The following is a 14,759-nucleotide window of genomic DNA, read 5'->3' as shown; positions in this document are numbered from 1 at the left end:
TTCTGTAAAACCTGGTTTCTGGTTTTTAGGAATTGGTCTACATCATCTCAAAACTGTTATGAAATCCTGCTCTGAATGAGCTGGGAACTCTGTTACTTGGTGATCAATACATCCAGTTCAACCATTGCTCGTTTCACAACTTTTTTTCAGTAACTGTTGGTGAAATCCGGTGACATTGACAGCAAAAACCCATGCTGCTTTGTTTTAATTAGTATTTTAATTAGTACAGGGTGTGAATTAATACCAAAAGTGGCAACAATGATGTGTGGACAGGAGAGAATACAGTGCCCTCCTAGCTTCATGTCTTTCCCTCCAATTTAACTCTTCATTTGTGACTTCATTTTTTCTTGTTTTTCATTTTGGGATTTTAGTCTTTGTGTTTATGGTTTTTAAATTGCAAGTCAATATTTTTTGCCTTTTTACTAGGTTTGTCTCTAATACTTTTTAATTTATTGATCTAAAATGAAGTGGTATTTTGGATGGATTGTATAGCTAGTTTCAAATTTTCCATGAATATATGACCTGCAGGTGACAAGTGAACTTAAAGCTATTTACTGTAACTTTTCAGAGAGTTTTAAATTTGTAGGTTTTGGGGGGGAGGGATTTCCTTTTGTTAGCCTTCAAAAGTGGCTTCCCTGAAGGATTCATTGTTTGCAGAAGCACAAATGTGGCTGTGTGTGGGGAACAGGGGTTTACTTAAGTAATCACTGTAATGTTAAGAGACCTTAACTATCAGATATTTCATGATGCAAGGCCTGTGTTATACACATAGTAATAAGCAGCCTAAATCTACCAGGGAGTTCTTAAGCTGAAAAGATAGGAAGCCCTTAAAAAAGAAAAAGAAAGCTGCCTTTAAACTGCCATCATCAGCAAAAGGAAATATTCAGGACTATCTGGAAGGTGAACTGCAAAGTTTAACTTCAAAGCACGTTGTTTCAGTAAACCTTTTAATAACTTATTATTTATAGTAAGTGTTTGCTTTTTGATTACTAGTCACTGGATAACATGAAAGATGGAAATTATTTTTGCTGGGATCTTCACCTTCATTTCTTTTTTGGTAACCAAAAATGCATAATGATTCAGGGACAAAATGTGTGGTGGGACTTTTGTGTGTGTGTTTTTTTTTTTTTTTTTTAACTTACAATGGTCACATTTACTAAGCTGTTTTTTTGAAATAGTAATAAGAAAAGATACAGCATCCAAAAAAGGGCATTTTAAAAGGTACAGGTACGTCTACTCTAACTTTCTCTTTAACGAGTTCAGATTGTGGTCTGGATTCTGCCATCTTTAGTGACTCGGGCAGTGCCAGAATGCAGAATAGCAGAAGAAGATGCTATTTAGTTTAATGGCATCAACATGCAGTTCTCTGTTTTTGTAAATATACACAGGCATGTTGAAATAAATTATTTTTGGTTGGCTTTGAGCTACACTGATGCTTCGTTTTACAGCACAGAATACTTATTTTAAAAGTATTTACTTTTTGTAAAATGAAGCATCAGTGTAGTTTTTGTTTTTAGAGAGAGATGTCAGGTACTAAGTGAAAAATACTAGCTGTGCTAGCTTCGGGTCCTGTTGGGGAAGGGGGCTGTATGCTATTACTGAAGTGGTTTGCTGAAGAAGTTGTGCTAAGAAGTCAACTTCTGTGCAAGTATTGAAATTCAAACTGCCATAATGAGCATTTGAAGAAAGTAAGCCACCCTGGAAAAGCAAAAGAATTAAACCTTTCTTTCTTTCTTTCTTTCTTTTTTTTTTTTTTAGTTGTAGGAATTAAGAATTTTTAAAAATGTAGAAAACAGTGGCCAAAGTTTGAGTCTGGGAAAACATCTGGGTTTAAAAAAAAAAAAAAAGGACTAATTTGTGTTTTGTATTATGATTATTCTGGTTCTAAGTCATGGAATTGTGAAGACTCCAACATCCATCAATTCACGATGCCAAATTTTCTTCTATAAACTGGTTACAGAAGCCTATTTTATGCTAACCAACTAACACAGATGAGGTGTTCACACCTTCCACATCAAGCAGTTGGTAGCTACTGTGGGTGCAGGTTTTTTACATTCATCTTATTTTTCAGGCATATGGGCTGAATTCCTCAGTTACGTTCTTGCTGCCTTCCCTCTTTGCCCCCTTCAAGTCTCAGCTGAGTCCTGGAGATAAAGATTTTTGTTTATTTTTATTTTTTTAACAGAATAGGGCAGATATCATCCAGTAACTCTTCGCTTGTGGCTGTGGTGCCTCGAGTCCATCCGTTGTGCCCTCCTTAATCGAGGCACGGTGACTTTCTCTAGCCCTAACAAATGGGGGACTGATCTGAACTGGATCATAAGTGATCTCCTGCAGTCATGCGAGACCAGAATCCAATCCTGAAAATCCAGCGCAGTTCAGCATATTTTGGAAAGAGTACTTGTAAAAATGTTGTAGAAAAGCAGGACAATGTTTGTAGATAGATGGAGGGAGCATCTCTTTTAGATGGATTGGTCTTTCTGGGCCGGGAAAAAGAGACAAGCTGTTGGCCCTGTGAACCCTTCTTCAAACCTCAGCTTTTTGTGTGTCTGAAAGCTTGTCCTTCTTTGCAATAAGAGTTGGAAAAGATATCTCCATGCAGATTTTGTCCTGCCTCTGTCCTCCGATTGTCACGGCCACAGCCGAGGGAGAGAGGCTTTGCAATCTTCAGAGCCACTTGAGTCTAGAAATACTGACAAAAGGTCACTACTCTTGTGCGAAAAGTTTGGAAGATTTACTGTCCTTTGACTTCCTTGATCTGAACCCTGTGCGTGCTGTTTGCCCCATCGTCTGTCTGTCTCACCTGTTAACAGCACGTAGGGTAACCAGCAAACCCCCTTCTCTGCCTCGTGGGCACGGATCCAGCAGGGAGAGCACAGAGAGGCAGCTTCAAGCCTGGTGTTAAAATGGTTAACAGCCCTTAGGGTGCCCCAAAAGCATTGCCAGCTGTCTAAAGTAAGAGTACTGCACTGAAATTAATGAAATGACCTGTAGCATGACCCTCAGTAGTTCTGCATATTTGTATTGCTAACCAGTTGTTAAGGAACTTGAATTATTATTATTTGTTGTTAGGAGGACGTTTCATTAATTACTAGTTCAAAAGTTGCCTCTTTATTAACCCATGCCTGTTCTCCCCTTGGTCTTACTGCTTGCCTTCGTGTCCTAGCTGGAGTAGCAAGAAGTAAGCAGTATGCTATCAAATTCCTTTTTTATGCATTTTTAATGCACCTGACGTATGGACAGACCTCCCCGTCAATGCTGTATGCAAACTAAATTCTGTGCATCTGAGTGTAATGAATGATCAGCTTTTTGGAAACTTGTGCAGCTCTCTGAAAGTTTTAAGTTAAGGAAGGCTAATGCTGTGTATCTTTCGTGGGCACTGCTGAAACAGTTAGGATACGGAGATGGCTTCTCAATTGCTGGTTTTGCATGGTGTATTTCTAGATTTCTGCTGTATCTGGTGGATATCTATTTTAGGCATCCAGCTCTTAGAGGTCCTTTTTCTGATTACTATAACACTGAAAATGTATTAATTATTTATTGCTCCCAGTTAAATAAAAGTTCATAAAAAATAATTTTTCTAGCCTTTCATTAGTGAACTGAAGCATTTAATAATGTCAGTTACTTAATAACTTGCCAAGAAAATAATTACGCACTTTATCGCAAAGTTTCAGTAGACTTATGTGCTCTGTTTCATTATTTCATGCCAGAATAAAGTTTTTGTTCAAGCCTCAGTAGGAAGTAATACTATCAGCTTTTAATTTGGTCATGGAATGTAGTCTACGTAGATGTGTGCAGGGAAAAGCTTGCTTAATTTGAGCTTGGAAAGTAACACTTATTTTGTTTGGCAGACAAGATCATAGACGAGGGACATCTAACCAAAGTGGAAGAAAGAAAGCTTTTGAAAGGTTAGACTTTTGGATTATTTAACTGTTTTTGAAGCATTTTTTTTTTATTGTGCTTTAATGCATGTTTTGACTTACACCAGCAGTTTGAATTTCGTTGAATATTCATTTTTTAAAAAAAAGGAAAAAGTGTATGAAAGGGAGGTATATTATTTACTGAACTCTGCTCCAAATACTGTCTTAGGGTAAAGAGGTTTAAAGGACAAATGATAATTTTTGCAAGTTGACTTAAATCTCTAGCTCTGGAGTAAATTTCAAACAGGTTTTTGTTTTTAGTGTAAGAGAAAACAGGAAATAATATTTGTTCTCATTTAAGTGGTGAATAAAAGTATATTTTAATTTGACTTCTTTCTAACTTATACCCTAACAATTTTGAAAATCACTATTAAACTCCTAAACCTGAATTTTGCAAGTGAAAAAAAATAAAATGTGCCTCTAACTTCTTGCTCTTTTCTGTATAAAATATGTGAAATATGAGGATCTAATATGAAAAGATTTATCTTGTCAAGAAAGACATCCCTGTCTTGTAGTATCAAAATCAGGAATGCTACAAAGTTTGTGGATCGATATTTCCTATGTGTCAATGATGTAAGGTTGTTTGGGCTTGTAGGCTGACTTTATTTTGGTAGTTTTTCATTAATATTTTGACATGTTAACTTATTTCTTTAACTTCTGTCCTCCTGCTTAGTGTTATTGTATTGAATAAATGTTAGCATGCAATGAATTCTGGTATTTTAGAGACTTCTTTATTATTTATTTTCCCATATTTTATATGTGAAATTGCACCTTTAACTTGTTTCTGTATGTGAGTAAGCTATAGACAACATGCCATATTTGGCAAAAGAATGCATACAATAACTGTAACTTAACACTTGCATGCCAGTTATCTTGCCAAATGATGAGCTATTTTTAGCATTCGTTAATATGTTCTAACTCATCAAGTAAGTATGATGTCAACACATTTTAATATACTTCATCATTTTGGCTATATTTATGCAGCTCAGTTTTATTATGGGAAATAGGGACAACTGCTGTGAAATAATATATTACAGGAAAGAGTTGTGCTTATGACTGTGCTTTCTCAGGCTTGTTTGACTATAGTACAGACAACTTACGGTCTTTAGTGTATCCCAGATTGTGGGTTAGGAAGCAGGTTGCTAAACCGCTTACCTTTTTGACTTCCGCTGCTTCAAACGTAGAAACCTTTACATCTTTTCTCTAGTGCCTAATGTTGCTCCCTGTTCCGGGGAGGAGAAAAGCCCGGGTACCTGAGACTGGGGGTGCAGGGGGGCGGGGAGACAGGGGTTAATTCAGCCTTTGGAGCCTGCACTGTTCCTCCCATTTTGCACAGAGCAAGAAAACTCTGCTTCCTTTTATGACCAGATATGGTCAAGTTAGCTGGATACAGATATTGCTCCTCTTAGCACGTCTGGAATGGCCACTAATGCAGCCTGCGTGGGTGAGGCTTTTAGGATATTCTTTTTGTAAGACTTTAGCTTTAAATAGAAATGATTTACTTGGTTTGCTAAACAGTAGAGTTTTAATGGCAATCTTGTGGGCTGGATTTTATTAGATATGTGAATGATGCTTTGTATCTTAACATTTTTAGATATTAGTTAAAAATTGTATCCCTAAAAATAGGGAAGTACTGTCCTCATTTTAGTAAAGAACCCCAAAACATCAAGTTTTTAACTACTATTCCAGTCATGACGTTTGAAGTCAATTGAAGTCATACAACATTTCTTTGGAATTACTGCCAGGTCTGAACCCCTAGTGTGCTTTAAGTGTATGTGGGTTTTCCCTCTCTCCCTCTCTAGTGATTTCAGTTATATTTAAGATGGGAAGAGAGTCTGGCTTTGATCAGCTACTTTGTTTGTATTTGCCTTCTTCTGTTTCATGTACAAGTGGATGTTATTCTGGTGCAAAGAAATGTAAAACTTTTCCTTTTCATATTAGATAAAGAAAGCAGGTTTTTTTCTTTTAACCTGTTTTGTCTTCTTGCTTCTTTCCTGGTGTAAGTGCACATTTTCAACTCCAGCTTCTTTCATTTGCAGGGGGATTCAGTTCAGCTTGTTCTCTCATTATTTGTTTAAAAAAAAACCAAAACCCAAGCTTTCTCAATACTACTTGCTTGTTTACATATTTTCCTATACTAATGTTATTGTATCCTGTCCTAATCACACTTGATGTGTTTATTACTGCGTATCTTCCCTCCCCTGTCCTGGTGCTTTTTTGCATCTACAGTATCTATATGTGGAGAAATTAGTTGTGCTCATCATGCTTTCTGCATGTATAGCAAAAATAAAGCTTGTGTGCTGAGAACATTGTAATGATGCCTTTCTAAATCTGTTTACCGAACACTTAAGCATCAGAACAAGGTATTAATTTGTGGTTAGGCAGCAATGCTGTCAAGCCAAGGCTGGGCATAGTCAGCCAAGAAAGACTTCATTGTATGTAATTGGGCCTGTACACTGGTGACGTGGTTCATAGCTGACGGATTTAGTGGGTGTAAGACTGATGTGTGGGAAAAGATAAATTAGTATAATTAAGTCCCCTTCCATTTTGAAAATATCTGCTCTTCATTTAGAGTACAGTACAGCATATACAAGAGTTGTTGCTATTATTTTGTTTGTCCGAAATACTAAATCATATTTTTATTCTTACAGCAGTTTCTTTCTGACTTTTTACAGTATATGCATTGTTCTAGATTTCTCTTCTTATTTGTTCCCTGAATGATTCAGTGAAACAATTGGCTTTTACACTGAGTTCCAGCTGGCAAGAATACAGCTTTAAACAAAAGTTCAAGCTGTGTATGAGGCAGTCACATCCCGTGTTAGATGCAAGGCTAGATTAATGACTTTAGTCATACTGAATCCATTTTGGTCCAGAACTGTAAAGAAATAAGCAAACACCAGGTTTTTCAGTATCATAATTTTCTTTGACCTTTTTCCTAGTGACGCTTAGCAGTAGATAGTATATATAGATAGAAATTATGAATGAGAGCCTGAATAAAGCATTTATTTATTCTAGTTGATTCTCTTTGTCTCTTACAGAGAATCAGGCAAAAGTCAAAGAATCAGATTTGTCAGACACTCTTAGTCCAAGCAAGGAAAAAAGCAGTGACGACACTACAGGTAAGCATTTAACTGAAGTTTCTGTAAAACTGAATTAGCTTGAAATAAGTAACTTAATCATGAACTTTCCTGTCTCCTGAGGAGAGAATGCTTGTATTATGTGGAGCCAAATACAAACTTAAAACAGTATTATATTGTATATTTTGCAATTTCATGATAACTGTTTTAAAGTGAGGAAACTGTAAAGGATTCCCTTTGCTTAAAGAATGTGTATGTGAAAATTGTCTGCAGTCTACCTATTCTCTGAAAGGTTTTCTTATTTCAGATGCCCAAATGGATGACCAAGAACTAAATGAACCAATTGCTAAAGTAGCTCTTCTGAAAGGTAAACAGAAATTTTTGTAATTTAGATGAATAATCTGTGGATATATCTTTCTCTCTACCTGTATTCCTGTCAAATATATATGTGCATTTGAGTGAAGAGCACTGAAATTCTAATGCTTTGAATCGTGGTGGTATGGAAGAGTCGCACTTTAATCTCATTAGTGATTCATTTGGGCAATATAAAAGCGTACTGCTGAGTGTTAGTATAGAAGTAATTTACATGCTTCAGGCTAGTTTCCTGTGCTCACCAACACTGTTCTGGGAATCTACGTGTTATAACTTCAAGTACTGTTCACAAATAGCTTCAGCATACGCTCAAGGTGATAGTTAATAGCTGTGAAGCAGAGGGATTCCTCCATCACTGGCAACTTTTTTAAGCTTTGCCAAATGTTACCTGCGTAAATAGTTCCCATCATTGCCAGAAATTATGCCCTTAGTTTCCACCTGAGTGTTTAAAAAAACCTGTAAAATCTTTTTTTATTATTAAATACTCAAGTTTTGAATTCCCTGTTTTAACTGTAGTTAAAATTGTTGCTGAACTTCAGCTTTGATCTTCATAATTGTAAAATTCAATTTTTTACTGCTCTTTCATATACTTAAATCTAGATTAGCGAGCTAATTTTTTCATATGCATAATCTGAAAATGATGCAGGTTATTAATTAGTCACTACATTTAGCGTAATGAAAGTTAACTTTTTTGCTTTATGTATAGCTGCACATTGTTAAGGTATGTAAAATGATGCTTACATTGGATCACAAGTAAAAAGAATTTCACAATTCTCCATGTTTCAGAAAAACAGGAAACCTCAATGAAATTTAGGAGACCTGAAAAAGAGCTTTTTTCTGTAGTTGTTTATGCTTCACTAATTTTGTGATAGAAAGGACTTCATGTATTAAGTATTAAAAAAAAAAAATTACATGTGTTTATAGATGTGTGTGTGTGTGTGTGTGTGTGTGTGTGTGTACACACACACACACACACACACACACACTCTTCCAAACAACAAAACTAAAATAATATTTTGAATAAGACTTTTTTCAGTAGAATTCAGTTCAGCAAAGCTGTTTAAAAAGAGGTGTTTGAGAGACCGAGCATGTTCTATTTGGGTTTTGCTCTAATGTCTGCAATTAATAGCAAGTATGCAGTGATTTCCTGTATTAGAAGGTAAAACCTGGTAATGTTGTTCTTAGTGATTTTGATAGCCTCATTTTTAGTAATAAATTTGGTTTTGGCAACAAGTTTTATTTGCAAACATTTTTGGTTGAAAATATGATGTGACCTTTCATTAAGTCAGAACTTGAAGCCCAAAATGGGATACATGTTTGAGTTCAACGTTTCCTGTGAGCTCTGTTTCATGCACAGAATTCACAGCCAGAACAACACGTCATATGTAAATACTACAGTAGAGAAACTGTAGAGGGACCAGTTTAAAATGCCTGTATTCTTGTATAGGGAAATATGTCTCATACTGCAGATCTGACTTCTATGCATATAAATTCTTTCTTGCAAAATATTCTTATATAAATCAAAACTTGTTGTTATTTTTTAACAAGGATACATTTGGAAGCAAGCAATAATGATAGATCCACTTATTTAGTAATTTTCTACCTTTCTAGATTTTTCTACCTTTGTGGATTCTTTTTTAAAAACAAAAAACAGAAACAAAATGAAAAACGCAGTGAAAACAAATGCTCTGATGTAGCGAACTGAAGGCTACTCGTAATAGACTTGATTCCTTAGTTATCTTTTGCAGACACATTAAAAGTAGCCCGTGGACCCCTCAAGCTGAAAACCCCTGATGACTGAATTCTCCTGCGAATTCTTCCAGGGCTCTGTCAGAGAGGCTCTGCTTAGTAGCCCAAGAACAAGATACGGCTGCTAAGGGCACGCTGCTTCCTTGATTAGAGCTGTCTCATATCAAGGGTCAGGCAAATCTGCAATTATACTTTCTCTGTCCGGGTTATATTGAACTGACAGGCAAGGGTAATTGGATGCTTAAAGGGCTAAAATTGTAAGTTTTCTGTAGACGCATGGAAATAGTCTTCTGCTCTTGTGGATGGTTCATCATTATTTCATCTGTCTTTAGGCAATCAATGATTTAAACCATAGCCACCACTGAATTTTTAACTTAAGAAGTAGAACAATACCTATGTGCATAGACAGCTGTGCTGTTGAATTATATATTATAATTAACTGGAATAATTGGGATAACTTATTTTTTTCTCTTGCAGCTATTTATAGCTATTCCTCTTTTGCTGTCATGAAATCATTTAAAAATATCTCTACAATGAATTACTTGCATATTTAATTTTTATGAAGAGCCTGTGAGCCCACAGTTTTGTTCAGAGTTTGTCAGAAAGCTGCTTTATGTGCCTGACTTTGCCCTAGAAAGGATCTTATTTGCCACAGAAAGACTTTCAAGTGGATTTGTTATGCATTCATATAATTATGGAAGTGTGAAAACGCTTCTGATCTAGCAGCTGTTCTGAATACAGATGTATCAATTGCAAAGCTAGTGTTCTCTTTTGTTTAATTATTGGAATTTAGAAAACAAATTAGTGGAACAAGAAAATGCTGAGATGTTTAATTGCTGCAGTTTCCTCCAAGGGTGTTTTCCATCAATAAATTTCAAGTGCATTCAGGCCTTGTTTCAGCTTTATCCAAGCCAGAATCTGGCGAAGGGGAGGTAGGGGGGAAGGCTCTCACAGATTTGTAGGACTGCCTTTTTTCTTGAGAAAAGGTCTTTATTAGCCATGAATAACGGTTTCTTGAAAATTGTTTTTTAGACAGGCTGTTTGTGACTACTTATTGCAAAGAGAGGTTGCAGAGTTAAAAACAGGTAGATGTTAAAGAGTGGAAAAGAGAAAGCAATAAAGGCAATCAGAATTTTAGTAATCTTGTTCTTACCAACATTCTTACATTTTCTTAGTAATGCCAAGACTGACTCATGGAATCTTATTAAAAAGTCTTGTCAGTTGAGGGTTTGCTGAAGAAATTTGATAGTTTAGATAAGAATATTGTCAATGGTCTGTTGATTCAGAAAGTTTTGAGACCATTGATTTGTGTTTCAATAGCAAAAGAAAACTCATTTTTTAAATTATCTGATTTCATCTGAATATTCTTTTTGATACTGAATAACACTTTAGAAAGTCCAGCAAACTTCTGAAAGTGAACCACTGTGAAACTTGGAGAAATACTATCCTACTCACAAAGTTGCTTCCGCAGGCCGAGCACAGATGGATATAGGATGAATAATATAGAACCACACTTTCCCAAAACTGAGCCATGGGTTAAACTTCTTTTCTTGAACTAGATTGAAGGAGAACAAACTCGGGTGCTTTGGGAATGATTTGTAACAGAAATTTCTGAGTTCTTGATAGCAATTTTAAATCTACCAATCCGGTTAAAAAAAAAAAGCTGATGTTAAAGGAAAGTTTAGTGTTTTGAGGGGATTTAAAAAAAAAAAAAAAAAAGTGATCTTAATTAAGGATCACTTTCTTGTAACACAGCAAACAATCTGATCGCAGATGAAAATTTTCCATGAACTATAGTAAATGAATGAGGGATTTCAAACTATTGCGTATCTGACCTTCTCCCCCCCCCCCCCAATTTGTAATTAATGATACAACTCCTTCGACTTCCCTGAGAACAGTAGTCCAATGTTGAATACTTCTGGAAGTTGCTCAAAAACTTTAATTGCAGCTCTTTGTATTGGTTCTCAAGCCAGTTTTCATGACTAATGACATGTGAATTTGCTTTTTGAGGGAACTAATTCTAAGCCCAATAATAATTAGTAGGCTTTTTATTTACAAATAGAGCAATCCTACTCACGAAGGAAATTTTTCGAAAGTTAGAGTTAGTGCAAGAATGGTATTTGCTTTGCACTATTAAATGCACCATTAAATGAATTTTCTGTTTGTGTAATTCTTAAAAGCTGTTAAATTGTTTCCTAACGCTTATGCTTTTCTTCTTGGCCGTAGATTTACAAGTAAATCAAGTGTATGGAAATTCCCCTATTGCATTTGAGTAGGAAAAAATTTCTACCTTGACATAGATAGTGCCTTCCCTAAATCTGTTATGCTGTCCCGTAACTTGAGTTCCTCATCTCCTTTGAAGCAGTGTTATCTTTTATGATGTGTGCTTTCATTGATTTGAAAATACTGTCCCCCAGAAAATTCACTGGGGATTCTTACTGTTGAGATACTGTGTTCTCATTGTTGATTTGGGACACTGCTTCTTTATCAGGCACGATTTGAACATAATTTGTCAACTTCCTCATCCATTTCTTCTGAACAGTCTCATTAAGGATTGAAAGTCTAATTGCCTCAAGCAGCTTTATCCATGAGGGGCTAAGAACAAAACATCTCTGATACAGAGAAACTTGGATTTGGAACTCTTAATAAACCATGAAAGAAAGTATTTGGATGAAAGATTTATTCCTCTTTGTACTTTCTGCTCTCAGTTCTATTCTGAAAAAGCCAAAACCACGTTCATACATGCACGGCTCCACTCCTTGATCCCACCAATTCATCACTGTGAGAATAGGAAAACCATAACCTCTTTTCTTAGATACTGTATGAGTACTTTAGTACTTTAGCAGGATTTGATAAATAACTACTCTAAGAAAAAAAAAATGAAACAGTGAATAATTTTCTTAAAAGTTACTTTATTGATGACATACAGTCAAATATGAGTGTCAAAAATGCAAAGACAAAGTAAAACATAGCTTGTATTAATTTCTACTTGTTAGTGAAAGGTCCAGAAAAAATGTTTTGATCTTTTGGGTTTTTATCCTATGCAATGTGCATTCATCTTAAATCTATATGACCTATAAGGTTAGAAGTTTATTAACAGAGTACTGTGTGATACATCTTTTTGTTTTCTCCCTCTCTCCCATGACATGCAAGTGTCTTTTTTCACTGATTTACCTCTTTTACCTTTCTCACCTAATTGGCATTATATAAAATTTTAACCTTTTGCCGATGTAGTTTATTAGTGCCTATTTAAGAACCTATTATTTCTGCACAACCGCTACCTAAGGAACATTTACTGAAAACTTTTGTGGATCCAGTTCCTGATATTGCAGATTCCTGTGGGCTTCCTCATTATGTTACTGCATGTAGTTTCCAGTACTTACTTTATTAGGTTATACTAACCTATATTAGGTTACATAGTTACAAGTACTCCTGGTTACAAACTCCCCTGAAATGTCGGCTTTAAATGTATTTAATTTGTATATGAATGAGCTTTATATATATAATATAATATAATATAATATATATATATATATATATATATATATATATATATATATAAACTCCAAGAGGTCTTTAATATGCATTTTTAATTAAAACAAACTTGGTTTGGGGAAGAGCAAATGTTTTAACTGTTACTTACAGTTTAAATAATATGCTTAGTTACCTAGTCACGTTAAAGATGCACCTAATATTTTAACTTATATTACAGTGAAACTATATTTTTAAAGGGAAAACTTGGCCTAGTATTCACTAGGCCACTGAATGCAATACAGTGAAACTTTTCTTCAATTTCTTCATTTTGTTTTGTTGCGGGATATTTGCCTAAATTTTCCTTTCCTTGTAGCCGTGGTCCACACGCGTAATGCGAGGGACAGGTAGAACACCGAGCCTTGCGCAGTAGCAAGCCGGTCGGGAGTAGCCAGCCACCTAATAGCAACTCCCCTTGCATAATCTCTCACAGCCACCTGGCAGAAACTAGGCCCAGCACAAGGCTGTGTACATATACATATACCTATAGATAAATATATGTGTGTGTCTGTGCTGAGCAAGAGCAGGACTAAGGGAGAGTGAGCTCGGGATGAAGGGGACACAGGATCACCGAGAAGTGTGTGCCAGGAGGGGAGGTTGGAGTAGCTTCCTTTTAAAATAGACAAGCTGTGTACACAGTTACGTGGGTGGAGTAATCCTTTCCAGCCTATACATTATGTTTAAAAGCTGATTGTTCTGTTTTTTCTGTATTTTACTGCATGATAAGTGTAATGAATGTTTTAAATCTTGCATTCGCTTTCCTTCTTTTAAAGGTTTATTAATATTTTGCTAATATTTACCTAACAAAATTTTGAGATTACTTTAACTAACTCTGGATGATTAGAATACCAAGTGACCAGTCTTCACATGGCAGTGCAAATTAAACTGTTGTACCAATTCGTGCTTTAAAGAAAATGTTCTTTTATCAGATGAATTGCAGGGTGCACAATCAGAAACTGAGGCTAAACAAGAAATTCAGCAACTGCACAAGGAGCTGGTTGAAGCCCAAGAGCTAGCTAGAACAAGTAAACAAAAATGCTTTGAACTTCAAGGTGAGACCCAGATCAACTTGTTCTGTAGGGTATCCATTAAAACTGTATTTACCAGGTAATCTTAAGAGGGTTTTTTGTTGACTATACTATAAATAAACTTGTTTTCACAGTATTGGCCTCTTTTGCACAGAATGTCAAACTTTTTTCTTTTTTGTTTTGTATAAACTATAGGTACAGTTAGATTGAGCTCTGAATTTTTGGGTCAGTATTGACAAACATACTTCTTGTATTAAATATAGAGACAAATTCCATGTATTTCATCAGTAAAAATATATTCATCTGCAGGTATTAATTAATCACACATAATGTGTTCAGTAGTAGTTTCCTTTTTATATTTTTATTTATTTATTTTTAAGGATCATCCTATCATCTTACAGCTAGATCATCTAGCTGTTTCATTAGCTGCAAAACTGTTTGTAGGTCATCTTTAACAGGAAATAGTATAGCCCAGTTTAATCAAATCTTGTTCAGCGTTCTTCCTGGAAAACCTTTACAGCTTTTTTTCTTTCCACTCCTACACCAAACTGCATTTAGCACACATTGAGTTTTTGTATCAGGCATCTGATTATATTAATTTCAAATTAATTGTAATACTACCAAAATAATGGAATAATGTCTTTAATATTAACTTTTCCTTAAACTACTTACATAATTACTAGCTTTGATAACTTACTGGAATAAACTGACTGTTTTAATCTTCTCAGTTATGGGGAATTTGTGACTGTAATTTACTACAAAGCTGAAATACTTTTTACTAACAATCTTTGGACATGTTTTCACTTTTATTTTTAGCACTATTGGAAGAAGAGAGAAAAGCGTATCGAATGCAAGTTGAAGAGTCCAGCAAGCAAATAAATGTTCTGCAAGGTATGAAATAAATTATTTTTTTCTACCCCACTCTATATGTCTTAGGAAAAACATAGCTTTTACCAATTATGTGGATAATAAGCACTAATGAAGGAAGATGTTAACTGCATGTGTTTTAAATCTGATTTTTCATGCTATCTCAGAAATGTATTATGAAACATTTCCCATCAATTCCTATGTCTCTAATCATA

At 35.2% G+C, this 14,759-nt stretch overlaps 1 protein-coding gene across 19 annotated transcripts in view; it reads left to right on the top strand.

Annotated features, from left to right (window-relative positions):
- The window catches only part of SLMAP (sarcolemma associated protein), a 90,184-nt gene that overhangs the window by 60,005 nt on the left and 15,420 nt on the right, over window positions 1–14,759 (top strand). For 12 of the 19 annotated variants that reach the window (XM_067303738.1, XM_067303730.1, XM_013958515.2 and 9 more), the window contains 5 exons: window positions 3,852–3,908; window positions 6,959–7,039; window positions 7,305–7,364; window positions 13,579–13,701; window positions 14,494–14,568. In XM_067303738.1, the coding sequence (XP_067159839.1) occupies window positions 3,852–3,908; window positions 6,959–7,039; window positions 7,305–7,364; window positions 13,579–13,701; window positions 14,494–14,568 (396 nt within the window). The remainder of the gene's footprint in view (window positions 1–3,851; window positions 3,909–6,958; window positions 7,040–7,304; window positions 7,365–13,578; window positions 13,702–14,493; window positions 14,569–14,759) is intronic. The other 7 variants (XM_013958521.2, XM_067303737.1, XM_067303743.1 and 4 more) reach the window with 2 other exon arrangements.

Source organism: Apteryx mantelli, chromosome 12, assembly GCF_036417845.1.
Source record: "Apteryx mantelli isolate bAptMan1 chromosome 12, bAptMan1.hap1, whole genome shotgun sequence".
NCBI classification, from domain to species: Eukaryota; Metazoa; Chordata; class Aves; order Apterygiformes; family Apterygidae; genus Apteryx; species Apteryx mantelli.
This window is presented reverse-complemented; position numbering and strand designations above follow the sequence as displayed.